The sequence below is a fragment of the Delphinus delphis genome, chromosome 20 (assembly GCF_949987515.2).
Source record: "Delphinus delphis chromosome 20, mDelDel1.2, whole genome shotgun sequence".
NCBI lineage: Eukaryota > Metazoa > Chordata > Mammalia > Artiodactyla > Delphinidae > Delphinus > Delphinus delphis.
The window spans coordinates 2981699-3007269 of NC_082702.1; the positions used below are offsets into that span (position 1 = coordinate 2981699).

Consider the following 25571-nt stretch of genomic DNA (forward strand, 5'->3'; position numbering starts at 1 on the left):
CTGGGGCCAAGGGAACCCCTGAGAACTGGAGGGGAGGGGGTTACACACACCGGACACGGAGCAGCTCCATAAAGTAAAATACAACAAAATGTTTAATGAGCAAATTCGTCTTAGCAAATATGAAACTGCCACAGAGAGTAGGAGAGGGACAGGGGCCACAGGGTGGGGGGCAGGTCTGGGGAGACTAAAGAGGAGAGAATCAACTATGTAAGAAACCAGGGAGGACACGGTGGAGAGGACCAGAGGCCAAAAGGGACAGGAGCTGTGGTCCTGAAAGGGGAGAGCAGGGTATCGGGGCCGGACAACAAAATTCAAAATCATTTGGCCATAAAATATAAACACGCTATGTTTCTACGGTGGGGAAGGGGAGCGAAAGGGGGCATAAGGGAAGAGAGACTTCTGGGGAAGGGCCGTGGGGGTCCGACCCCGCCCTGCTGTGCACCCCCTCCCCACCCCTTCCCTCTGTGTCTGTGGGTGCATGTGTCTGTGTGGGTCTGTGTGCGCACTTCCCCCGTCCCCTCCCCGCCCCCAACCCCCCCCCCCACCCTTAATCGGTGCCATTCCAGTTGCTGCCGGCTGTCATTCGGCTGTCACTCCTCTGCCCATCGTCTTCAGAGGGGGAAAAGAGGGGGAGCTGGAGGGGGAGAAGCCCCAGCCAGCCCTGCCCCTGCCCTCCCCCGCCGCCTCTACCAGAAGTCCCGGCGGTGGTAAGAGTCGGGGTCACAGTATTTTGTGACAACCACTCTGTTGGCGAACTTGCGACCCGTCAGGCCCTGCATGGCTTTCTGGCAGTCAAACACAGAGGTGAACTCCACGAAGATCTGTGGGAACAAGACGCAGGTTGTGAAGACCAAGGCCTCCCGGCCTCCAAGGATGCGCCGGTTCACTCACAGCAACCAGCCAGCATCTATCTACCCAAACCCAGAACTCCGCGGGAGGGAGAGGGAGGGAGGGAGGTTTACCAAACATCCTCCAGCACCCCAGGATCAAAGAATGACAGAAGACAGAGACATGCAGAGGCATGGAGAATGAGAGCAGAGGAAGCTTAAGTCAAGAGCCCCAAAGGGCAGGGGACAGGGGTGAGCTCAAGGAGACTGGTCACTTATGCCGAGTGTCTCCCCTGTACCAGGCACCATGCTGGGTGCTCCCCCAGCCACCCCAAGGGCCATGGGTGTCTCCCCCAGACAAGGGATGAAGTAAGGAAAGCTGACAAATTAGTACTCAAACGCAGGTTGATTCAAAAAAAACAAAAAAACACCTGAACCTTGATCTGCTCAAGCTTCTCATCTTTCTTGAACCACCAGTTACAGAAGTGGAGGGAGGGGTGGATATAACCAGCCTAATTCAGAACATGGGGAGTTCTATAAAAACATGCCCCCTAATGCCTCAACAAGCAAAACGGCTTGCAAAACAAAACAAAACAAGTGACAAAACTGATAAATTTTAAGGAAGTTTGAAACCAAACTGCAGGGTTCCTTATTTTGATCAAAGCAGCTATAAAAAGACATTTTTGAGACAGTAAGGGAAATCAGAACATGGCTTGGGTAGACAGGTACTAATGGTAATTTTGTTAACGTACTAATGGTACTGTATGGTTTTGTTAAAATAATTTTTTAAAGTCATCTGTTTATAACAGTAGTTCTCAACCAAGGTGAATTTGTCCCCAGGGGACATTTGGCAATGTCTAGAGATGATTTTCATTGTCACAAAGGCATGAGTAACACTACTGGCATCTAGTGGGTGGAGGCTGGGATGGGGCTAAACATCCTACAGCACACAGCACAGGCCCCAAAGCAAGAGTGACCAGGCCCAAGACATCAGGAGTTCAGATAGAGAACTGTGCTTAAGTGATATATGAGATATATCTTGTTTCGGAGGGGGGGGGGGGGAAGGGGGATGGGAAGCTGAATATATAGAAATCATGAATGGTAAAGATATTGGTAACCTGAAGCTGGGCGACGGGCCACTAAGACACTGCTACACATACTAGAATACGACTTTAAAAACATTACACTATAACCTTAACTCTATCGCCACGACGGTTTCTCTCAACTCCTACGTTTGAAAATGATGATGATGAAGTTTGAAAACAAATCACATAGACTGATCCCTGAGACCAGACCGGGTCTTTCAATTAGTCCCCCCCAAACACGTCCTCAGCCCCCAGGCAGCCTCCAGGCTCTCCTCTCTCGAGCCACGACTGCACTAAGGAGACTGACCTGTCATGGACGGAGTGTCTCCAGTGCAGCAGTTAGGGGCAGGTAGGAGCGCAGGCCAAACCCAGTGCGGCCCACCCTCCCCTCCTGCCCCCGCCCCACCCCCCTCTGCCCCCACCTGCGATGCTTTTCCACTGCTCCTCGGCAAGTCTGTCCAGCCTGACACCTGAACAGGGATCAGGGTGCCTACCAGACCTCAAACTTGGAAGCAGCTCTGTCCAGCCCACTGCTCCCCGCAACATCTCTGCTGGGGTCTCAGGACCTCAAAGCCAGCCCAACACTGACCATCGTCCCTCCCCCGCAGACCTGCTCAGGTCCCCTGCTTCTCACCTGCCATCTCTGCCAGGTCACCAAACCCAGAAGGCTGAGATGAGCATCTCACTGGCTCCTCCCCCTCCCCGGCACACCCAGATCAGCCGCCATGGTCCCGCCATGGTCCCGGCATTCACAGGCCGGTCCCGGCATTCACAGGCCACTGACTTCTCTTCATCCTCCTGCCTGCTCTGAATCAGATCACCGTCTTTCACCCAGATGACCACAAGCCGTTAGTACCCAAAGCTCCAAACATCACACGGCTGTCACCCCCCACCCCTCCAAATTCCCAGCTCTGCTTTGCACTCCATGCCCACCCCCCCCACTGTAAGGCACCACCTCGATGTGCCAGGTGTTTCCCACGTTTAAGAGCTTTCGAAGGCTCCCCCCATCCTCACTCAGAACAGCCAGCATGCTTCCTAGCACCCACGCTTCACCCCCTCCGGCTACACCAGCCACCTCGCTGCCTCTTGCCAGGACCCCACCTGCCTGCCGCGAGAACTGGGTGTCGCTCGGGCTTCACCAGCTCCTGACTTGCCTACCTGAACACAGGGCCCAGTGCGACGCTGCTCCCCTCCCAGCCACGACCGGAAGCAGCACACGCGCTGTCTCTTAACGTGGGCATCCCACTGGCCCACAAGGCGAGCAGCCACACACGCTGCAGGCATCCTGAGGCGGGGCGTGCGATGCTGGCACCTGGCACAGTGCCAGGGACAACGCGACTCGGTGAGCTCAGAATCAGACCCCAGAAATCAGAAACCTAACTGTGGAGAAGGGCTCGGAGCTGCTGTGAGAGCTCAGGACGGAAGACACAGGAGGGTTTGCTGCTTTGGGGACTATTTTTAGCACTTTTCTCCCCCTTCCATAGACAAGGCCAAACCACTTACCCAAGATCACATGAAACCCAGGTTCTGAACCAAAGCTGCTTCTATACAGAGGCAAGAGGCAAGTCCTCAGCCACAGCGGCACAGCACGCGCGCTGCCTCTCGCCGCAGGCCTGGGCCCCCAGAGGCCCCGCTCTCTCTGGGTCAGAGTAGGGTGTGGGTGTGCGTGTGTGCCCGCACACGTGTGGGGACAGGGGACGCTCACGAGAGCATGCTCCCACGCACCTTTCCACAGCCGGGCACCTCCACGCCGTCCACGGGGCGGGGGATCTCGATGGACTTGACGAGCCCGTACTTGCTGCATTCGTCACGCACGTCCTCCACGATCTCCTCGTACTCCTCATCGTCCAGCAGCTCCTCAGGCAGGACCATGTTCATGAGGCACAGGACCTCAGTCGGGTGACCACCCATCTGCACCTGGGAGCTCATCAGGCCAGGCACTTGCAAGGTCACGGGGGTCTGGTTGATGGTACTCTGTGGGGCAGCAGGGGCAGGGGCGTCACGGGGCAGCTCCGCCCTCGCCCCCTCCATGCCCACTTCCCCCGAGCCCTCCCCCAAGACGCCATCCCAGGGAAAGACCCTGCTCTGCCCTTGAAGACCCAGGCACCCACTCCCAACACTGGCCAGGAAAGCCAGGGGCAGAGCTTAGGACGGCCCACCCAGCGTGCCCCCCGGCCCCTTCCCACCCCCCCACCCCCCCACCCCCAGATGTCCCCTAGCCAATGGAAGATGACGTGCCGGGGGGCTCACCAGCGTGGCATTCTTGGCTCCCACGCTTGCCCTCTGGACAAGCAGCTTCTTATCCCCCAGCTGCATCCCGTTCAGCCCCGCAATGGCCTGCGTTTGGAGAACGCGGGATGGGGGCACGCAGGAGAGAGGTACAGGTCAGAGGCCAGTAGCCTGACACCTCCCCCGCAAGCCCCACTACCCCAGAGCCGGACACTGATAGGGAAGAGGGCAAGGGAAAGGGGTGAGAGCTTGGCAAGAGCTAGAACCGAGGGAAAAGGGCCCCTATGCCCAGCCCTGCTTCGGGGTGGCCTCCTCCCACCCATCCTGAATAAGGGAGACCTCAGCAAGGATACAGAGCAGGGTGAGGGCAAGGACAGACTCGCCAGCGCAGGGTCCCAGGGCTCACCTGGTCTGTGACGTTGATGTCCACGTACTCACAGAAGGCGTAGCCCTTGGAGAGCCCTGTGGCACTGTCCTTGACCAGGTTGAAGGCCTTGAGAGGCCCAAACGATGTCAGCAGCTCTTTTACCTGCGGCAGGCCAAGACGCCATGAGAGTATGGACGAAGGCTGTGACGGGGGAGGGGCGGGAAGAGACGAAGGGTCTACCTGGTCGTCATTCAGGTAGTTGGGTAAGCCCCCAATGAACAGCTTGTGGGCAGAGTCCGGGACCACGGTGGACACGACTCCTAAGGGCAGAAGGGAGCAGACAGACTGTGAGTGCCAGCACCAGGTCGTTTCACAGACCCTGGCAGATGTCTGCAGGGAGAGGCCCGGCAGCCCTGGTCAGGCCACGTCCCTCCCACCCATGGGCCCTCCCCAGCCCCGCCTCGGAGGCGCACCCCGGCAGCACTCTTCGTTTGGGACGCAGAGCGACCCCAGCACAGCGGCACATCGGGGCCCTGGGGTCAGAGACACGAGCTCACACCCCAACCTGCCACCTGCTGCTGCGTCACCTGGGCAGGTTCCCTCGGCTCTCGGCCTGCTGGAGAGGCATCGTGGGGATACACAACCCCTCCTTCATCCTCAAGCCTCCACTCAGAGCCCTCCCCCAACCTGCCTCTGCTGAGACCAGGTCTCCCCAGGAAGCCTCCACGACCTTTCCCCGTGGGCCTGTGCTATGCACAGCTACAGGTGTCCCGAGCCGCTCTCTGGCCTCAGTCACAGGTGACCTCGGAGGAGTCTGCTGCTCGGTGTCCGTGAGGGCTGGGACGTGCCCGGCTCACTCAGCACCCTGGCAAGGCGGGGCCCACATCAGCCAAGCAGGTTTAACGACCACCGTGCGTCCACCCCAATCCTGCCCTCTCCGCTGAGCTTTTGACTCGGGCGCCTGCCAGGACTCAGCCCAACGTCTCGCACACTTCCAAAACGTTGTCCTTCAATTCCTGGAGCCTCCCCACAGGGCCTAAACTACACAGAGCTCCAGGACGCCGGCTGGACACAAAGAGGTTAGAAACGTGGACCACCACCCACCCGGCCGGACCTGCTGTTGACTTTGAGTTCAAGGCCCACTAGGCCCACTACTGCCAGACGCACCACCTTGCCTTCCTCTGCAATCCGGCACCAGGTGGCCCCGCTCCACCTCCTCCTGACCTTGGAGAGGAGCAGGCGACATGGGAGATGGGAAAGAGCCTCAGACACTGCCACTGCGCCCACAGAAGGGCTCCCTCTCCCACCACCACCCACCGGTCCAGCCCCTCCGGCCCTGCCGCTCCAACCACCAGAGCCCAGCCCCATCGGGGTGGGGCATGCAATCCTCTGAGACGTGGCCTGGGCAAGGAGAGATGAGCAGAAGCATCTGGGAGCCAGGACCACGGACCGAGCACTCCACACCGGGCACCCCTGGCTGAACTCCTTCCAGCTATTCGTTTCACGTTCTCCCACCCCTGCCCACAGCACGACAGAAGGAGACTGAGGCCCAGGGAGCAGGTACCACGTGAGGTCACACACTCCAGGACCCCCAACTTCACAGGCAGCTCTCAGGGAGCGAAAGGCTCTGCAAGGGTGCCGTCACAGGACACGGGCTGCGGATACAAGACTGCAGAGTGGCAGCACTGGGGCTGGAACCTGCCCCACCACACACCTCAGGGAAGCACACGGCACCGAGGGCACCAGAGTTGGGCTCCCTGGGCTCCAATCTGGGGTACGAGACTGAGTGAGGCTCCTCTGGGCCTCAGTGACCTCATCTGTGGAACGGGGAGAAGCTCGCACCCCCCACTCCGAGCGCGTGGATGAGCACGACGGAGCCACACGAGCACTGGACGCAGGCTGGCGGCCAGGCTCGCCACCCCACGAAGCCCAGGCCGCGCCAGCACGAGGGAGCAGCAGGTCGGCGCCTCAGCAACCACAGCCCCTCCGTGCTCACTCGGTTCTGCCAGGGGAGAAGGGCCTGCTCTTCAGGGTCGCACGACCAGGAAAGCACAAGATAAATGGGGAACCCAGGCCGGTGTTGATGCCCAAAGTCAAAGCCCCGAGCAGCTCATCTCCGGACGGCACGCTCTGGGCGCCGCCCTGCTTCACACACCTGTTCTCTTCCAGAGGGGCTACCTCTCACCTTCACCTCTAAAACCTCACCACCCCCCATAAGGCTGCCCTGGACCCCCAGGTGCCAAGCAATCCTTTCTCATACCTGCAGCGTCACCTGCCCCTTGGCAGGAGGACCGTGACCGCCTCGTGCACTGCTGTGCCCCTGGCACCCCCGGCACTGCTTCGTAGGATCCTCCTGGGGGAGTGGAGGAAGCCCCACAGGTAGGGGCCTCTGGAGGCAGAGTCAGATTCGCCCCTGAACTGAGGAGTGAGCCTGATGCAGGACGGGCACTCAGGGTGAAGCTAAATTCACAAATTCAAAGATGCTACGCCTTCCTGCTCCCAGTTTCCATCTCGTCTTTAGGGCCACTGCACAATCAGGCCTGAGATCAGGGAGCGCAGTTAAGGTCTCACCCCTGCAGATGATATACACTTTCAGTTTCAGGTCAGTCCCCTTTTACCAAGACAAGGAAGTTACCTTTCAGGTTCCTACATTGTTTCTTTTCCAACCAAGCGTGCCTGCCGAATTTTATCAAATGCTTTTATCAAATGCTTCTCCCGCTTATCGAACATTAGATCGAAATATGACCTTTATTGCAGACAACGTTTAACCTGCAGCCACCATCACTTTTCCTGCCATCCCCGGCACCCAAGGAAGGAACAGACTCGCCCAGTCACTGGTGGCTGGACCCCCGGCCTCCCTGGGGAGATAAATCCCAGAGAGGAGGTCAGCCGTAGTAACAGAGCCTGCGACCGAACACTGTCCCTGCCCCTGCGATGCCTCCGGTTCCACAGGAGAGAGGTGACAAGTGGGGCAGCACGGGAGACGGCCAGGCAGACTCTGCGGTCAGGCTGCGCCACCCGGGGTCCCAGCAATCACTCCTCTGAGCACGTCACTGCTCGCTTCCTGCCTCACTCCCCTCCTTCGTGAGAGGGTGCCCCAGCACCTACCACAGGAGTCAAGGGCCACTGCAGCACGAAAGCAACTCAAACCACGCGCCAGTGCGAGTGGCTACGTGCCAATAGGTCTTAAAGATCTGGCCCCTAGTTGTCACCTGCCGACCCTGTACTACAGGACAGTCACGATGACGACCACCTGATCCACGGGGCACACTTGGGACTGTGCTGGCCCAGGAAGCAGGAGAAGCAGTGGGCTCCTGTGTAAATAGGAATGAGTTAAAACGCAGGGAATTCACTGGAAAGAGACACAAAGGAACGTTCCGTGGCTTGATCTGGGAGGTGGCCCCACAGACATACGTGCACATAGAGCGTCAAAAAGTCAGTAACTGCTCAAGTTTTTTTTTATAAGCTAGAGAGATGTGCTGAATTTACCCAAACTGGTACGGTGGAAAACACTGGGGATGAGCCAGGGACCCAGCCCTGAGTCCCAAGGTGCCACCCTCTCTGGACTCCACATCCCCCATTTCACAAAGTGAAGAGCCAACTCAGTTTCCAAGAGGTGTCCTTCAGCGTGAAGCCTCAGCCAGCAGAACGCCACGTTCTCAGCCCCCAAGGGTGGGGCTCACGGCCCCCACACCCAGAGCACCCGGTGCTCACCCTGCCTTTGCCTGAGAGCTGGGCCCCCAGCTCGGCTACCGCAGCACTGGCCCCTCCAACCCCACAGCGTTCCCGGCCCCCAACAGGGCCCCTCACAGGCCCAAATCCTCACTTCCACTCGGCAGTCAACCACAGGGGTCAGCAAACAGCCTGCAGGTTCCTGTTTCTGTACAGCCTGCAAGCTTTCCGAAAGGTTGTTTTACCACATGTGAACGTTTACACGGCACCCAAACATCAGGATCCATGGATGTTAAGGCATACGGGACACAACCACACCCACTCGCTTAGGAAGCACGCGTGGCTGCTTTCCTGCTACAACTGCAGGGTAGTTTCAACAGAGACCACGCGGCCTGCAGAGCAAAAAGCAGTCACTCTCTGGCCCTTTACAGGAGAAAGTTCTGCCGACCCCAGGTCTGCTATGTTACCTACCGACCTGAAGTGGTACTAAACACGGCTGCGTAGGCTGGCCCGGAGCACAGGGGTCGACGGAAAATCCACATCAGACCCCGCACCAGGAGCTCTACTGACCACCTGCCCATCCACACAGGCTCACCCACGCTCGTACTGACCCCGCGGTCCAGAGCAGCGGCCTCTCACTGCCCACAACACGTTCAGTCTGGCCCTGGCTCCGCCACTTACAAGCTATGAGTCCTCAAGCAGACCACAGCTCACCCTCTCTGGGTGCCGGGCGCCACCTCTGCAAACAGGGAGACGCCCAACTCCCAAAAATTCGAAGGCCGGATGAGACGACGCATCCCCTCTGAAGCACTCGTGCTGCTTCCCTGTTAGCTCCAGCTGGCCTACAGAGAAAAAGGTGGGCAAGCTCCCCACTCACCAGGCACATAGACAGAGGGATTCTCTGACATGCCAGGCAGGGGCTGGTAGTCGTGAGGCCTGCGGATCTTCAGCGACTGGCCCTGGAAGATGATGCCATCAAAGGCCATGGCCTGCGTGGTCTCGTCCACTGAGCGGAACTGAAGGAAAGAAAAGGAGGTGGTAAGGGACAGGGTGAGTGGCCAGCCAGCCCCCCAACCCCCGAGGGCTCTGGGACAGCAACCTGGTAGTGAAAGGACTGCAGAAGAGCCCAGTGGGAACAAGGGCTGCTGCAAACGGGCTGGGCCTGACCCCACCACATGCCCGGCTCACCTCTAAGAAGGCAAAGTTCTTGTCCTGGTTAATCTGCACTGCCAAGACGGGATTGCCGGGGGCCTGCGTCAGCCCCCCAAGGCGCATCTGGGCGTTGAAGAAATCCATCATGGCCTCCTGCAGAGGGAAGAGGAGACAGGGGGGGGGCGGGGGAAGGGAGGTGGAGAGAGGAGGGGAAGGGTGAGAGAGGGAGACACAGAGGGGTTTGGGGGTAAGGGGAGAGGGATGGGGGGCGGGGGGGAGGGAAGGGAACAGTGGAATATGGGTGGGGGCACAGAGATCAACAGTAGGAACAAAAGCAGGAGAAAGATCAGAGAAAGTGGGGGGGAGGCAGCAGCAGGAAAACAGCCAGGGACCAGGAGGCGGGACAGGAGGTGTGGAGAGAGCCACAGGGCCCCAACCAGGGGGAAAGAGAAAGATTGCTCAAGAAAGATGCGACAAACAACAGGGAGAGGCAAAAAAAACATAAAACAGAGAACAAGGAAACGGAATGTGTGAGAAAAAGAAACATCCAATGGCGACAGCAAGAGAGAAATGGCAAGGAAGTAGAAAAGCAGCAGCAGGCAGAACACAGGAAACTCGATTGAGTGAGTGAGAGAGAGAGAGAGAGAGAGAGAGAGAGTGAGAGAGAGAGAGAGAGAGAGAGAGAGAAAGAGAGAGAGAGAGAGAAAGAGAGAGAGAGGAGCAAAGGGATGGAGGAAAGAGGGCGGGAGGCGGGGAGCGCAGGGCAGAGGGTTGGGGAGGAAGGGCGGGCGGGAGGGGAGGAGAAAAGAGTGATGTGGAGGAATCTGGCCCTGGAGTCCGGGGGCTGGTTTATCAAATGTAGCAAAGTGCAGGTTGAGAAAGTCAGAATGGACCTTACTTGCCTTCGACGACGGTAGCAAATTTTTTGTTGCTACGAGGGATCTCAGCCCCACAATATTTCACTTTAAAGAGAAATGGAAACAACTCTTTGATCTCGGGATTCTCAGGGGGTGTCACGGGAAGGGGTGGGGGAGAGGGGAAGGGGAGAGGAGCGGTAGGGAAGGTGAGGGGAGGTCGGGGCGATCAAAAATAAAAGAACAGCGACCATGGGAGGGATGTGGGGAGAGGATGGGGGACACAGGCGGCAGAGAACAAGAGGCGTGTCAGAAACACTGAGGGGGAGCGTGCGTGTGCGTGTGCATGTGCATGTGTGCGTGTCCGAGTCTCCCTCTCTGTCTCTCTCCACACGGATTCGGATTCGTGGATTCGTAGGTACGTTACGTGTGTGCCTGCTCTCTGGGTTGCTGGAGGAGGTTGGGAAAGGGAGACGGGAGAGGGAAAGGAGGGAGGGAGAGGGCCACCCCCAGCCCGGCCCCTGGCTGGCTCAACTCCATCGGTCCGTCTGGGAGGGGGCCGGGGGGTCTTGCAGGAGCAGAGTCTCACCCGTGCAGGTTGGGGGACGGAATGGAGGGAAGGGGAGGAACAGGTGGGGGGGACAGGGAGAGGTAGGGGCAGGGGGAGGGCAGGGAGAAGGCAGTACCTCAGTGATGCCGAAGGGGATGTTGCCCACATAGAGGCGCCGGGCCTGTCTGGTCATCTGGCTACCGACCACGGGCACCGGTGTCGGGGTCACAGCCAGACCGTCGGGGGTCATGGTGGGGAGAAGGGCGGTGGCTGGAATCTGACCGGCAGCTTCAAAAGGAAGAGACGGGGATTAGAGGACATCAGGGCGCCCGTGGAGCGGCTCAGCAGCCGCGCCCTCCCAGACATGGGCAACCACCGCCTCTGCGAAACCAGGTCTGTTGACAGCTTCATCCCTGCTGTCAACTGCAACAGTAAGGGCTGTTGTCAAGGGGCTTCAAAAGGCAGAGGCCAGAAAACCCAGGGTGAAAACCCCATCCGCCACCCCCCAAAAACCGAGGCTCTGCTTCCTGACCACCCCAGTATACAACCACTCCAGCTCACGAGAGGGTAAGGGGGCCAGAGGACCAGCAGATGTGGGGCGGCGGCCGGAGCCTACCTTGCATGGCCTTGTACTGCATGGGGGTGATGTGCTCGAAGCCGGGCGGTGGCACGTCCCAATATTTACGGACCTTCTTCTTCTTCTCGTGGCGGGGGGAACGACTGGGGGAGGGGGGAGGGGAGAGCGGGGCAGGGCGACCTCAGTCTGACCAAAGGTGGGCCTGCAAGTCCCCCCAGGTTCCCCTCGGCTCCCCCGCCCAGCTCGGCTCTCTCCAGGAGGGAGAGGATCCGGGTCAGGGCCGTGCCCAGGCCCGGGGAGGGTGCTATTGCAAGGCAGGTGGGCTCTCCCCAGTGCTCGGGCCGGGGCTGGACAAGGACAGGGCAGGGTGCACAGCGGGGAGGGAGGCGAAGGAAACGGACGTCAGGGCGGAAGGGGCAGGAGGAGAAGCTCACATCAATCCACCGTGCTCCTCTTTAGCGCCTCTGGTCAAAGGTTTGCTGGGGGGTGGGAGGGAAAGGTGTGGGGAGGGGTGACTGGGGACCCTCGTCTTCCCCACACACCACACCCCCCAAGGCCGCTGAGTCCAGGGCTGGGGCAGGGCCGAGGTGAACAAGCAGCGGGCAAACCCCCTCGGCCCTGCCATTTCCCCCACGCCCCCCACCCCCAAGCAAGAGGAAGGGAGGAAGGGCCAGACAGACCACTTTCTAGCTGAAGAGACTGAGGTGGGAGGAGGCAGGACTTCCACCTATCCCGCCCTTCCTCACCCAAGGGGCAGAGAGGACAGAGGGGAGCCTGGGGAGGGAAGAGGCGTTAGAGCGGAAACCGCCGTCCCCCTCCCAGGGCGGCACCCCGGAGACCCGCAGTGTGGGCACAAGAGGGCCGGGAAGGGGAGGGAGCCCCTCACCAAGGGACAGACAGAGCAGCTCCCTGTCACCAGACTCGCCTTGGAGATAAAGAAACTGCCGCACCAGCGACCCACCAGAAACTGAAGGAAACCCCAGGAACAGGGAAGAAACTGATACAGACAGATGAGCAGCAGCGCCTCCCCCAGGTCCACGCGGAGAGGAGCCCCAGAGCCCCGGGACGCAGCCGCCCGCTCCCCGCCCTGGTACCTTCGGCGCCGCCTGTCCCGGGAGGCGCTGCGCTGGTCCCGGTTGCGCCGGTCCCGGCTGCGGCTGCGGCGCTTGCGGTCCCGGCTTCGAGAGCGGCTGTGGCTGCGCTTCCGGTGCCGGTTCTCCTTGTCACGCTCTGGGCAAGGCCGGGGAGAGGATGAGCTGAGGGATGCCGCGGCCCAGCCCACCCGCGCACTGCTGGCTTCGCCCCAGCCCCAGGGAGGCCACCCCCAAGGGGAAGGGGTTTGATGGAGGAAGGGAGAGCAGGCTTCCTGGGTCCACACGCGAGTCCAAAGACCCTCGGGACCGGGGAGGGAGCTGGTTACCTGAGGGGACAGGGCCTGGAAGTGCCCCCGGGGTGTAAGGTACCTGAGGATGCTCAGGAGGAGCTGGGGAGCCAGAGAAGACAGAGGAGGCTGGCTCCTGGTCCCCCTCGAGGGCTGAGGGGCCTGACCCCAGGGTCGTCCCTGAGAGGGGCAGGGCTAGAGGCTGGGGAATCAAGAGACCCAATGATGTTTTCCTGAAGGGACCCAGCAGCCCCTCAGGAGACCTCCTCAACCAGCTGGCCCCCACTGCCCCACCATCAGGCCCCGGGGTCAGGCACCAGGCAGGACCCGCTTCGCTGAGAAGCAGGGACACCCAGCCCATCCCCACCCCACCAGCTGAACAATGCAGGATCCCCTCCTCCAGAAAGGCGTGTCTTTCAGAATCTGGGGGGTGGGGGGGAGGTGCCGGCCCACTACCCCCCATTCCCACACTCCCTCAGAGCCAAGGACAGCAGGAGCTGGGGCGGGGGCTTTCTCCAGAGCTCCCCTTGGCGCCTTCAACCTCCCCCCACTCGCCTTGGGGGCGGCGCCTAGGAACAGAGCACAGCCTTGCCAGCAAAGCACAGAAACCTTGGCTCCCAGCAGACCTCTCCCCCTCTGAAGGAGGTGCAGCTCCTGCACCACGCTGTTTGTACTCTATTTTCTCGGTTCAAAGACGCCACTGATTCCTCAACTATCCTCGACTACCCCTCAAACACGTGTTAACTTTACCACGTGTCTGGGGACGGGGCGGCAGGGGGCGGGGGTGTGTGTGTGTGGAGATAATAAGAGAATGTCATGCACCTCACTACAACAGGATAAACCTGCACCTTAAAAAGGAAAAAACGTCGTAGCAATCATCGGGATGCCGCCTAAAACCATATTCTGCGCTAACTTTACTTGCACTCGATCCTTACTGTTACTTCGGGAAAACACTGGGGAGGGGGCCTTGCTCACGTAAGAGATGAGAAACCTAAGGTGCAGAGAGATCACGTGACTTACCCAGAGCCAAAAAGCATGAAAATGGTGAAGCCTGAATGTGAACCTTGAAATGTCAGCTAAGGCAGCTAAGCAGCGGACAATACTCCTAAAACACTGGAACCACTAACGACAGTGGGATTGCCTCCTTGAAAATAAAAAGACTAAACATAAAAAATAAATTGAAAACTGGCACCTGGAGGGGACAGGAGGGAACGGGCAAGCAGTGTGAAGCCAGAGGTAAGCACAGAGTCATGGCACTGGGCCCAGGGAGGAGCCCTGGCCAGAGGCTTTGGGCCTCTGGCTCCATGCTTGTGAGACGGGCAGGTTGTGAGCAGGAGACCCTTTCCTGTGGCTTAGGCTCTAAAACAGACAAGCAGGGAAAGCGACGAACACAGAGGAAGCAGTGGCACCTGCTGGGTGCCTGGGACACAGAAAAGGAAATTAATTCCCTGGAGACACAGACTGACACTTGGAGGAAGCGGGACCGCAGAGACAAAGACCCACAGGCACAAAGACCCATGGGCAGAGCAACACATGGGCAAAGCTTCCCCCTGAGGCAAGAGTAACACCCCCCACACACACACACCCACTGATACAGCACAGATCAGAACAGAAAAGGGAGCTACAGTTGCTCAAAATGCTGTGGCCACCTTGTTGTGGGAACAACTCCACCAACCCAAGGGACATGCCCCGGCTGAGGGCCTGGCCCCCCAGTACCAGTAGGAACACCCAGGGAGAAAGCAGGCAGCACACCTGCAAGTTCCCCAAGGAAGGCTCCATCAGTTCCACTTGGCTTTCCAGCCTAGCGGAACATGGCTTTGCAGCCCAAGCAGACTCGGGATCGGTTTCAGCTTTTCTGCATAAAACCATACAACAGCAACCAAACCTTTAAACCTCATTTTTCTCTTCTTTAAATGAGACTCATGCTTACCATCAGGTGTGGGACCTGGCAGAAGGACGTTTGGAAAGCAACTTTCCCTGCCTTTCCCCATCTCTAACACCATCTCTGAGTGAGCTGAAAACCTGCCTCTGTACTTCCTCCGTAAATAAAAAATTACACTAGGAATTATTTCACAATAAAAAATATCACTAATCGGGCACTTAACGTATGCCAACCCCCATGCCACACACTTTACATATGTTGCCCCATTTAATCTCAGCTCTACCTCTGATCAGCTGAAACGTGGGAAAGTTTTTACTTTCTGAGCCTGTTTCCTCCTCTGCAAAGGACAGGAAATCACTTCAGCCTCATAGGGCTGTTGCAAGATCCACTTAGAAAAACTGTGCAGAAGAGCTTAGCAAAGTGCCTGACACATGCTCAAAGTTTACCTGCAACTATTATTTCTATCATCCCTGTTTATTCCAACATCCCAACGACAAAAACAAACAAAAAAAGTCACCCTACACATACAAAAAAAATAAGCATACAACTACTGAGCAATGAAGTAGGTACTAAAACCCAGGTCTGCTCACCTCCAAAGCCTCTACTGTTAAACGGTACATCATGTACGTACAGACACCCCGTGGGCACCCCGAAACGTGACTTCTTGTCTCCTAATCCAGCCACCCCCTACCCCACTCTAGGGTGGGCCGAAAGGGGAATCCCAGCGCCCCATGGGTCCCTCCGAACACAGGTAGCTTAAACCTCAAGCCTACCACCTTCCCTCGGCCTAGCTTCCTCACTCTCAAATCGAAATAAGGAGACAAAAGAAACCTGTTAACTATCTAACGCTTCTCTCAGTGCTGACGTTTTTGGGGCCCCCAAAGTAATCAGCGTTAGCACGGCCCCGTGCTTGGACTCGGCGTCACCCGAGGGGGACGTGCCTCCCACCCTCCCGACTGAACCAGGTCCCCCTACTCGCTCAGCCTCAGTCTCCTCCCCTCCACGCTGAGATTTACGAAGCTGAGTCTAGGTGTCCCGAGCTGCGATCCTACAGGACGTGGGGTTTGCCTCTCTAGCTAGGGAGCGATGGAACGCAAACATTCCGCACTGTGATCGCCGGGAGAGCCAGAACCCCGAGAAAGGGGTACAGGCGTGTGAGAGGAACACAGAGCACGCACAATGAGGCCTCTTCCACAAGCGCCGACCCTGGCGCCCCACGGCAGCGGCCCGGCGTGACACTGGCGGCCGGTCCGCAGGACCAGGCGCAAAGGGCGGCGGTGCTACAAGCGCCCCCCCCCCGCGCGGCCCGGCCCGTGCCCACGTGAAGGGGGTCCCACAACGGCCATTTTGGAACAAAGGGGGCGTGGAGACCCGGGCCGCGGGCCCGGCCGGAAGCGGAAGTGCCAAGGCAGCCGTAGAAAAGGAGGAGGTGCGAGACCGAATCTATATAATCTCCTTTCCAGATTAAAAAAACCTAAGTCCGCGAGGGGACACCCGGCGAGCCCGCCGCGCGTGCCGGAGACCACGTGGGGCGCGAAAAAAGGAGCGCATGCGTCCGGGCCTGCGCTCGCCGCTCCCTCCCCTCCCCTCCTGCGCGGCGGCACGCCGGGAGGTCACGTGAGCGAGGCGCGCGCCGCGGGACTTGGTGGGGGGGGGCGCCGCGCGGCCCTGAGAGGAGGGGGAAGCAAGGAGGAAAATGGCGGGGGACACGGAGGGAAGCCAAGAGTCGCCCCGCCCGCCGTCCCGCACCCCCGGCGCCCTCACCTTGCTTATTCTCGTTGAGCTGCCGCTCGAACTCGTCGAAGTCCGACATGCTGAGGCGGCCGCGTAGGGCCCTGTGGAGCTCTCGCCTCGCCTTGCCGCGCGCCCGCTCCGGCCGCTTCGGCTACTTCCGCCGCTTGCTTCGGCTACTTCCGGCCGCCGCCGGCGCTCCACCGCCTCCTACCTAATCAAGCCCGGGCTGCCCGCCCCACCCCAGCTCCGCCCCTCTCCCCGCCTGCGCGCCCGCGAGGTGCCCCTCCCCCCCGGGCCTGGCTCCGAAACGCGTCGGCTATTTCCGGACCGTAGAGGAAAGCCTCGGGAGCAGCAGCTACGGCTGCTTCCGAAAACACCCGAAGCGAGGGTTTCGCCGCCTTCCCAGGTTTTCGTAACTTTTCGGATATTAGCTCTTCAACGTTCAGATGTTTCCGTAGATCCTCGCGTTCCTCTGCACCCAGCCCCCTCTAAGAATTCGGCTTCTTCCGAAAATTGAAATTGTCCCAGTCTTTGACTGCTTGCGCAGATTCTCCCCGCTCTTCTCCGCCGGCCCTGTCCAAGCAATCGGCTACTTCCGACAAGCCTAACCGTCCCGGACTTCGTCACTTTCCGAAGGCTTCCGGAGCTCGCCCTCAGACCCAGCCAGAGATTAAGCTCGTTTCCAAACTTCGGCTCTTTCCGGAGATGCCAGGAGCACCCTCCTCCCCTCTCGGAGAACTTCGGCTCCTTCCGCCACCGCTTCGGGAAGGCTTCACTCACGGGAGATAGCTTCGACTTTTTCCGTCGGCACTTCGGCTCCTTCCGGCTCCGGGAACCGAAAAGGGAGGGAGGACAGAGGAGAGGTGGGTCAGGGGAAGGGAAACGGAGAAGGGGCAGGGTCCCGGCTCTCGGAACCTGACTCTCCGGGTGGGGAAAGGGGAGGAAAAGAAGGGCTGATCTTGCGGAGGGCCTAAGAAGGTTGCGCGAGACAAAATCAGCCAGCGGGGTGAAGGGTGCGCGCGGCCGCTGCGGAGGTTGCCAGAGCGGCTTTGTGCGCCTGCGCAAGGGGGAAGAGGCGGGGCGCGAGGTGGGCTTCTGCGCCTGCGTAGAAGCCGGTCTGAGGCGAGGTTTCTCAACTGTTCCGGAAGGGTGCCTGCTTCCCGAGCCCCCAGAGCGCGTGCGCGAGTCTTCTCCTTCCTCCAGGGAAAGTACTGCATTCCCGACCGTTAAGCTAGGCCGCCCTCTCCTGGTTGCCATGGCAACCGCACAAGCGCGCCCGCCCCACCCACCCACCCGCCGCGCAGGCGCAGCAGGCGACGTAGCGGACACTTCCGGGAGGCAGATAATTTCGCTTTACCGCCTCCTGGCGGAAGCCTACGCTCAGAGAGTCCCCGTTCCCCTCGTTGGCCGCCTACGCCAGAGGTTTCATTCAGACGCGCCTCCTGCCTCCGTGCCTCTAGTCCAAGTAGCCCAGCGGGTAGTGCTCACGCCTTTTTTCCGGAGCTCTGCCCCTCCGAGTTCCCCAGGGCACAGCTCCTTCTCCTCTCCCACCCCTGTCTCCGGGGAGCTAATTACACCCTGTCTCCCCAACCTCCCCGTTTCCCGCCTGACCGTCCGTGCCCCGGAACCCCTCAGAGCCTCCGTCACCGTCTTCGCGGCAACGGCCACCCCCTCCCAGGAAAAGGCCGGGGCCCAGTTTATTCCAAATTTTATCATCTCTTTTTAATTTAAATTCACTTAATAATTATCTGTTTCACGTGGACTCGAGGCGGTCCCGGAACGCGGTTTGGGAGCTCCTTGCAGGGCGGGCAGGTGGGCCAGCCTCTCCTTGGGGCTGGGGGCGGCAACGGGGTATGTACAGTGCCCTCGCCTCGCAGTCCCGCAGTTTTCCCAGGAGCAAGGGCCGGGTGACGGCAGGACGGTGCCGCTCAGGTGGGAGGGGGTGCCAGTGTTTAGGAAAGGGCAGAAACCGGCCCCTGGACAGTAGTTCTTGGACCGCCCCCACCCCAGGGAATGCGGAGGACGGGGAGGATGCTAAGAATGAGAGAGGCAAAGGGACAGATCTATATACAAGGGACCCGGGAAGGGGGTGGCGGTCCGCAGGAGGGGAGGGAGAGAGGCACGCGCAGAAACAGGCCACCCATCCGCCCCCATGCCCTCGTGAGGGCCCACCACTCCTACACACGCTTGACCAATGCCGGGAGGGCGGAGGGGGAGGGAAAGAGGGGCCGGGGGCGTGTCCCGGGCCAGGTGGGGCGGAATCACCGCTTGAAGCGGTAAGTGATGGGAAGCAGCAGCTTGCTCTTCTTGAGGGCCTGCACCTTTTTGAGGGTCTCATCGTCCAGGGCCAGGAAGCAGCGGCGTGAGTACTCGAGCAGACGCTCCTTGGAGGGGTCGAACTCGCCCACCTCCGCCAGCTTCTCGGGGGCCACGATGAGCAACTCCGCGATGGGCGTGGTCAGCGCCACCGTGTTGCGGTCCACTCGGTGGTGCTCGAAGGCTCGAGACATGCTCTTCAGCTTCTGGAAGGTGCCCAGGATCTTCTTGTAGCGGCAGAGCACACCGTCGGCGTCCTTCACTGCAGGGCCGAGGGGAGAGAGCGAGAGAGAGGCATGGGGGGGGGGGCAGAGAGAGGAAGTGGGAAGGGGAGGCCAGAAGATCAGGAGAACAAAACAGAGAACGAGGAAAAGCAGTGAGAGTTACAAGAGGCGGAAGAAATGTAGACAGAAGTCGGACCAGAGGAAAATCAGAGAAGGCAAGCCCAGGGAGGGGGATGAGGAGGAAAAATGAAGGAGGGAGTGGGTTCAAGGGTGGAGTTCAGCCCACCTGGGCCATCGCCCCCTCCCCTGTTACTGACAGGAGCCCAAGGCTCAGGAAGGTCAAGCCCCAGGCGACGGTGAGGGTGGACACAGATTTAAGGATTGTAAACCAGGACCACGCGTGGAGGCCGGGACAGACAACCAGGTCTGGTCTCTTTGCTGATGGGGAGACCAAGGCTTGGGGGGACAAGGGGGAGCTCCTTGGAGGTCACACAGCAAGTCCCCAGCCCAGAGCCCCAGAGCCCCCCACCCCCTGTGCTTCGCTTACCCCGCTGCCTCTCTCGGGCCTTGGGCTTCCCGAAGCGCCTCCGGCCAGTGCCCCCTTTCTGCTTCTGCCTCTTCCTCTCCCCGTTACTGCCTTGTGCAGATGCTCCGCTGAGTGAGGAGGCAGCCGACTCGGGGTCTGAGGCTTCGCCCCCAGCCCCGCCTCTGCCGTCCCCCTCAGCCCTCCGGGGCCCAGGCTTCAGCCGGCAGTGGTCCTCTGGAGAGGTGAGAGGAGACACGCGCATGCGTGAACTTCACGAACAGGAGGGAGGGAGGAGGAGTCGGCCAGGTGGGGACCGACAGCACTGTCACACAGGTCCCCAGGAAGGGGTCCCCAAGGAGGGAACAGGCAGGAAGTGCACTGTAGATGCTGAAGTTCCACAAGCAGCTGGGATTTGGGGACAGAGATCCCAAGTCTCTGTGGGGTGGGGCATGGGCTGAGGATGCTCCTCAACTCGGTGGCAAGAGGTCTGGGGGAGGGGCCCAGTGGACCAAGAGAGTCCCGGGGACCTCGAGACAGTCTTTGACTTTGTGGGGTTCCCACGGTGGAGGAGGGGTGTTCTGGGGACCCAGTGAGGCCTCTATAAGCGGGGAGGCAGGCAAAGCCTGGGTAGGGATGGGAGTGCAGACCCGGAGGGAAACCTTAGTCTCTGGGTCTAGTGCGCTGGGAAGGGCAGGCGGGCGCCCACCCTCACCCAGACAGAGGAAGCAGCGGGGGTTCTTCCCGGCAGGGCCCTCCGAAGGGTGGGTTTGGAGGTCCAGTGTTGGGGTTCCCACCGAGGAAATCCAGAAGCCCCTGGGCCTGACCATCCTTGGTAGGTTCCCGTCAGTGTGGGTGGATGGTGGGAGGCCCCAGCAACTCAGGCTAGAGGTGGCTCAAGAGCAGAGGGGTCCTCAGTAAAGTAGGTGTTGAAAAAACACAGGCCCTTTGCCCAGACTTTCAGCTGACTTCACAGAGAGGGAAGCGGAAGTTTTTGAGGGAGCCAGCCAGGGGCTGAACGGCAGGAAGGGGAGAGGAGAGTCTGGATCCACGAAAACACAGCTAAAGATTTGGCAGAGACAAGCCCTATAAGGGAAGGGGATGGGGCAGTGTTCAGAATACATGGACCAGCAGGGCACAGTGTCCTGTCCAGCAGCAGAAGGACTCAAGCAGGAAGGAAGCTGGGCTTGAAGCCCCAGACATGGCCACAGGTGCAAGGAGCGGGCAAAATGACAGGTCCCCCTGAGCCGCCAGAGGATGAGTGTGGGTGAGAAGGGTCCTGTGTCCCTGAGGAGGGCCGAGCTGGGTGCCGGGGCCCAGGAGTGAGATGGGGAGGGGACTGGCGGCCTCACCTGCATCCATGCGGGCAGAGGAGATGAACTTGTCCAGCTGACACCGCAAGAAGTCCCTCTCCTCCTCCAGGTCCTCAATGCGCTTCTGCAGCCATGAGTTCCTCTCCAGGGCCATGTGCAGCTGGGCCCTAACACCGTTCATCAGGGCCACAGTCGGGGACGCAGCCCCCGGAGGCTCTAGGGACAGCAGAGGACCCTGGTCGACCCCAGGCCTCAGGGCCCTGCACCCCTGCCTGACTCAAGTCCCCTTTCAACCAACTCACCCTCGAAGTTTCCCTGAGAGGGGCTCAGACTGTAAAAGATCTGTGGGTCTAGGTGGGGCGTCTCGTCGAAGGGGATGGAAATCTCGAAGGCCTCATTGTCCTTCTTCACTGGAAAAAAGAGGCCGGGGTCACCCCAGGGAAGTCCCAAGGAGCCTCGGACCAGCCCCCAACCACGCAGCCCTGGAGAGGAAAGGGCAGGGACAACAGGCAGCAGCTGTGGGACCAAGGGTGGAGCAAGGTCCAGTTCCTCACCTGTCCTCCTCCGGCTAATGTTTCGCTCATTCATGGTGCGGCCTCCTGCGGACCCCAGCAGCTGAGAGCCTCAGGGGCACTGGACAGAAACAGCAGCCACAGATGAAGGAACACAGACGGACTCTTCGGGGACATCCCGGGGGAGCTGGGGCTCACGACTGCGGGAGGGCGTGCTGAGGGCCGGGACTCCTGGGTCTGATGGAGGAGGGGACCCAGACCCCTCAGGACTGAGGGAGGACCCCTGGGGTTACAAACTCCTAGACTCTAGAGAACGAGGGTGCTGGAAGAAGAAGGACCGGTGGGGTCGACAGAGCAGGCACATCCTGGCCGAAATAGGACAGAACCTCATCACAGGTCGCCTCGGGGCCAAAAAAGTGAGAGGTGCGGGGGAGGGAGAGTGTGCCCCCAACTTCCAGGCGCAGGGTGGGGGCCCAAGCCACGAGCCGCGCCTCCCCACCCCCGGTCACCCCACGCACTCGCGTGGGCGATCAAGGCGATCGCCCGTTGGGGAGCTGGGCGCGTGCGCAGTGCGGGGGAAGGTCGTGAGTGGGGATGCGCCCCCGCCCCCGCCCTTTGTCCCGCGGGTGGGAGGGGGAGCGACGGTGGCAAGTGGTCTCAGCGGGGGATGCACCTGGCCGCAGGTGCCGACGCGGCCACCACCGCCCCCACGGCCCGCAGGTGCCCGGGGTCGGACTGGCCGGGGCCCCACGCTCACCCACCCGCGCGCGGAATCCGGCCCGAGGACCGACGGCAGCGGCGGCGGCGGCGCCCATGCCCGGCGCCGGGGAGCGTCTGCAAAGAATAACGGGGAGCGGAGGGAAGCGACCGCACACCCGCGGGCAGGGCGGCAGAGGCGGCGAGTCTCGGAGCCGGGCGATGGGAAAGGCAGGGACGCCAGGACCGCCCGATGCGCCAGTTGGCGTGCCTCCTCCAGGAGTCCCCGGCCCCAGATGAGGCCGGCCGTTTGCGGCGGAGGCCGGGGCCGCACTTGCGCGATGGCCCCTTGCAGCGCACCCCCCGCCCTTGGCGAAGCCTGGGCAGGGAACGTCACGAATTTCCCAAATCCTGGAGAGCTGGCAGCTCCGGGGGTCCCCAGGGGTGGGGGAGTGGGGGCCGACGGCGCGCCGAGTCCGGCCCGGGAGAGGCGGGGAAATATAGGAAACAGCCGGGAAAGTTGAAGCACAGGGAGGATCCCCTTAAGAGATACCCTGGGAACTGGCCGGTGCGGACCCCTGCAACCCGCTCTGCTCCTTCGCTCCTTCATCTCCCACTGGGCTTCAGCACAGCCAGACCCCAGGGTTCCCAGGATCATGGGGTAGGGAGAGTTACTCCTCCCCGAAAATAAAGGCCTAGAAACCACTCCCCACCCCTGCATCATCACCCCCGTGTTGTTAAGAGCTGGCTTTGGAACATTCAGACCTAGATTCCAGTCCTGGCCGCTCCTTCACTGCCTCAGTCTACCTGTAAAGTGGGGAGATTATAATCCCTTTTAGGTTTGTTTTGGGTATATAGGATGATATGACACGCAGAACGCTCAACTCAGCGCCTGACCGCAGTGAGAGCTCAAGACAGGGCACTGTTACTGTTATCTGAAGTTAGATGGTGGGAAGCTCTTTCCCTCTCTGGGAAGTAGAGACAATTTTTTCCTCCACCCAAAAAGAGGTCGGAAGAAGAAATGAGGCCCAGCACAGTGCCTGGCACAAATCCGACACACAAGGAAAATTCATTGAGAAGGCAGATGTTTATTCAGCTTCTGGCCCAGCTCCACCTGCCTCTCCTCCCATTCTCAGGTAGCTTCCATGCTCTGGAATTTCTGCCAGCCCTTATGAGAGTCGTGCTTTAACCCTGCAGCGGGAGAACCTAAATGTCTGTGCCACCTAGAAAGTGTCACTCTCCCCTCCTACCCACTTCACACTACGGATAAATTGCAGCCTCAGTCAAAACGTCCAGGGGGAGGCACCTGCCCTAGATCGGTGTTTTTCAAACTACAGGTTCATGCGCAGATAATATGGTAGAATGAAATCTGGAATTGGCAGTCTTAAAAAAAAAAAAAGTAGATGGAAAAAAACAGAGATCTGCACATGGCAGAGGTAACTACTGTTAAACCTTTGTTTTGCATATATTGTGTATCTATACGGCGTTGCCATATAAAATGTTTCTTACAATGGATCGTGGTTTAAAAAAAAAAAAAGAAATATTTAAAAACATTCGGCCTATATGACACAGGCGGTCAGGAGCCAAGCTAGGGCGAACCCCAGTGCAGGCCAACCTTCCCAGGCAAGCCAAGGCCCAAGTGGGCCAGGCACTTGCTCAGTCTCTGTGCTAGACAGTCGGCAGAGACACGGTCCCCCAAAACCTCACACGCTCAAAGTGGAACCTGTGTTTAGTGAGTGTCCAGTCTCAGACCCTGGCTGGGGAGTGGGAAGCAGGTCTGGGGCCCCTTCCCCCAGCATCGCAGGGGGGCCTCAGCAAGATGCTGCAGATTCCTGATGGCCCCCAACCATGGGTTTCCAGGCCCGAGAATTTCAACACACAGCACTCTGCTCCCTACCCCTCCAGTCAGGGCTCAGCCGTGGACTGCTGATGTCTCTGAGGTTAGAGGACTCCACTCTGTAAACGTGAGGTCTTTTTCCCATCCTTATCTCCAAAACACTGAGGACCCGAAGATTACTCCTCAAGGCAGGGCTCGGCCTCCCCACGGGGGGGTCCTGTGTTTGTGTCCAGGGCCCCCGCAGCCCAGCCTCTTGCGCTCCCGGCTGTCTGAGGGCGACGGGAGTCCACGCTCCCCACAGAATCCCATGGTACCTGAGGTACCCCGCAGCCTGGCTCAGGGATGCTTCCACCGAGCGTGCTTCTGCAGCGTGTTCTGCTCCATAAATCGGCGTGGACAGTGCGGGCACTGGTAGGGGCGCTCCCCGGAGTGGACCCGGCTGTGCTGGGCCAGCTCGCCCGCCTCTCGGAAGCGGCGAGGGCAGAGCGGGCAGCCGTGGGGCCGCCCGCCACCTGCCCGGTGAATGGAATGGTGCCGCGCCAGGTGGCTGGCCCGCTTGAATGCCTTCCCGCAGGTATCACACTCAAAGGGCTTGACCTCCGAGTGGGTGATGCTGTGTCGCTGAAGGTAAGACATGTACTCGAAGACCCGGGAGCACACTGGGCAGCTGTAGCACTTTTTCTGAGCCGAAGCCCCATCGGGTCCAGACTCTCTCTGAGACTCCTCGTCCACCAGCACGGTGTACGGGACGCCCTGGGTGTCTATGAGCAGGTAGTGGTTGGGCCTCGAAGGGGACGAAGTCTGGGGACATCCTGTGGAAGAGGAAGGTCCGGGTTCTGGGGACCCGCCTGTCCGAGGGGGAGGCGCCTCCATGGCCTCAGCGGAGGGAAGCGCCAGGGGCTGGGGGCAGGGGGACGGCAGCACCAGCATCCGGAGGGGTGACTGAGGCCTGGTGGAGGGGAGAGAGGATGAGAAGGTTACAGTAGAGGAGGGAAGCTCAGCCCCACGGGCTCTGTTCTCCCCTCTCTATGTAACCTACTCAGGAATTCTGCAACCCCCATCCCCCATCTCCTCTCCAGTCCTTCGGCCCTGAACTCTGTGACCCTCTGTAAGGCTCCTACGCACCCCCTCCTTGAAAAACCTCTCCGATTCTGTTCCACCACCGACTGTACGCACAGGCTCTCTTTATCTTTCCGCTTTGTGCCCCCGCTCAGGTCACAGGTTGCCCGCAGGCCCCACCTAATAGACTTCCAGGCCTCTCCCTTGTCCACGCCACTGATCCCAGTCTGGGTGTCAGTCCATCCTACATATTCCACCAAGAAGCATTTCCTACCCCCTCTATATGCACTCAGGCCTTCTCAAATGGGCTGTCACGTTGGGAACCCCATGTCCTAACCCGCCCACCTCCCCTTGCCCCGCTACCTGCAGGTTCTCTCCAGTCCGCGCCCATCCACCCCCCAGTCCTGGCAGTGTCCCAGCGCTCTCTAGGGTTCCACCAGCGGCCCGGGCCTTCAGGCCTCTCTACGCAAGTTCTCGGCAGCGCCCCCTCCGAGCCGTCGGAACAGCCCCTCCTCGCCCAGCGCACAGGTACCCGCTCACCCGGCCCCGCCCCTCCCTACGGCCCGCTCCGGCTCCCTCCCGCCTCCCGGCCCCCGTACCCGGTGCAGCAGCCTCTCGGGTCCGGGCGACTCCGGAACGGCCCCGGGCTACTCCCGTGGTTGCAGATGGCGGCGGGTCGGTGGTCTCAGGGTATCCCCCAAGAGCTGGCGGCGCCGGGTAAGGGGAGAGAAGACCAGGGTAAAGAGAAGAGGTCCAGGGGAGGGCGGTGGGGGCGGGGGCG

At 60.2% G+C, this 25571-nt stretch overlaps 3 protein-coding genes across 10 annotated transcripts; all 3 read right to left on the minus strand.

Annotated features, from left to right (window-relative positions):
- Window positions 1-546: 546 nt before the first annotated feature.
- U2AF2 (U2 small nuclear RNA auxiliary factor 2) lies at window positions 547-16544 on the minus strand. Of its 3 annotated transcripts, none has more exons than XM_060000977.1 (12): window positions 16341-16543; window positions 12408-12543; window positions 11748-11792; window positions 11353-11456; window positions 10873-11024; window positions 9369-9485; window positions 9058-9196; window positions 4749-4828; window positions 4548-4670; window positions 4151-4249; window positions 3638-3886; window positions 547-821 (listed from the first exon to the last, which is right to left on the minus strand). In XM_060000977.1, exons 1-12 carry the CDS (start codon window positions 16387-16389, stop codon window positions 687-689), a joined length of 1428 nt encoding a protein of 475 aa, XP_059856960.1. In that variant the 5' UTR covers window positions 16390-16543; the 3' UTR covers window positions 547-686. The 3 variants fall into 3 exon arrangements, with proteins under 3 accessions (XP_059856960.1, XP_059856961.1, XP_059856959.1); XM_060000978.1 differs by having other exon boundaries at window positions 4163-4249; window positions 16341-16541; XM_060000976.1 differs by having other exon boundaries at window positions 4163-4249; window positions 4548-4828; window positions 16341-16544.
- Window positions 16545-18016: 1472 nt separating this feature from the next.
- Window positions 18017-22539, minus strand: CCDC106 (coiled-coil domain containing 106). Of its 5 annotated transcripts, none has more exons than XM_060001023.2 (6): window positions 21960-22539; window positions 21241-21319; window positions 20989-21096; window positions 20726-20902; window positions 19398-19610; window positions 18017-18888 (listed from the first exon to the last, which is right to left on the minus strand). In XM_060001023.2, the coding sequence occupies exons 2-6, from the start codon at window positions 21272-21274 to the stop codon at window positions 18572-18574; spliced, it is 849 nt and encodes a 282-aa protein (XP_059857006.1). In that variant the 5' UTR covers window positions 21275-21319; window positions 21960-22539; the 3' UTR covers window positions 18017-18571. The 5 variants fall into 5 exon arrangements, with proteins under 5 accessions (XP_059857006.1, XP_059857007.1, XP_059857003.1 ...); XM_060001024.2 differs by having other exon boundaries at window positions 21956-22539; XM_060001020.2 differs by having other exon boundaries at window positions 20989-21319.
- A 267-nt stretch (window positions 22540-22806) lies between these two features.
- ZNF581 (zinc finger protein 581) lies at window positions 22807-25565 on the minus strand. 2 transcript variants are annotated; one of them, XM_060000935.1, is made up of 2 exons: window positions 25390-25565; window positions 22807-24680 (listed from the first exon to the last, which is right to left on the minus strand). In XM_060000935.1, the coding sequence occupies exon 2, from the start codon at window positions 24659-24661 to the stop codon at window positions 24068-24070; it is 594 nt and encodes a 197-aa protein (XP_059856918.1). In that variant the 5' UTR covers window positions 24662-24680; window positions 25390-25565; the 3' UTR covers window positions 22807-24067. The 2 variants fall into 2 exon arrangements, with proteins under 2 accessions (XP_059856918.1, XP_059856917.1); XM_060000934.1 differs by lacking the exon at window positions 25390-25565 and adding an exon at window positions 25154-25357.
- Window positions 25566-25571: the final 6 nt, after the last annotated feature.

Excerpts from the sequence above, each read along its gene's own strand:
- U2AF2 (XM_060000976.1), bottom strand. The coding sequence starts at position 16,389 with ATGTCGGACTTCGACGAGTTCGAGCGGCAGCTCAACGAGAATAAGCAA. Across the intron at positions 9,197-9,368 it reads AGAACTTTGCCTTCTTAGAG|TTCCGCTCAGTGGACGAGAC; the intron begins GTGAGCCGGGCA and ends TCTTTCCTTCAG. Across the intron at positions 4,829-9,057 it reads TCCCTCTGTCTATGTGCCTG|GAGTCGTGTCCACCGTGGTC; the intron begins GTGAGTGGGGAG and ends TTCTGCCCTTAG.
- CCDC106 (XM_060001020.2), bottom strand. The coding sequence starts at position 21,274 with ATGAATGAGCGAAACATTAGCCGGAGGAGGACAGGTGAGGAACTGGAC. Across the intron at positions 19,611-20,725 it reads CTCTGCCCGCATGGATGCAG|AGGACCACTGCCGGCTGAAG; the intron begins GTGAGGCCGCCA and ends TCACCTCTCCAG. Across the intron at positions 18,889-19,397 it reads GGCCCGAGAGAGGCAGCGGG|TGAAGGACGCCGACGGTGTG; the intron begins GTAAGCGAAGCA and ends TCGGCCCTGCAG.
- ZNF581 (XM_060000935.1), bottom strand. The coding sequence starts at position 24,661 with ATGCTGGTGCTGCCGTCCCCCTGCCCCCAGCCCCTGGCGCTTCCCTCC.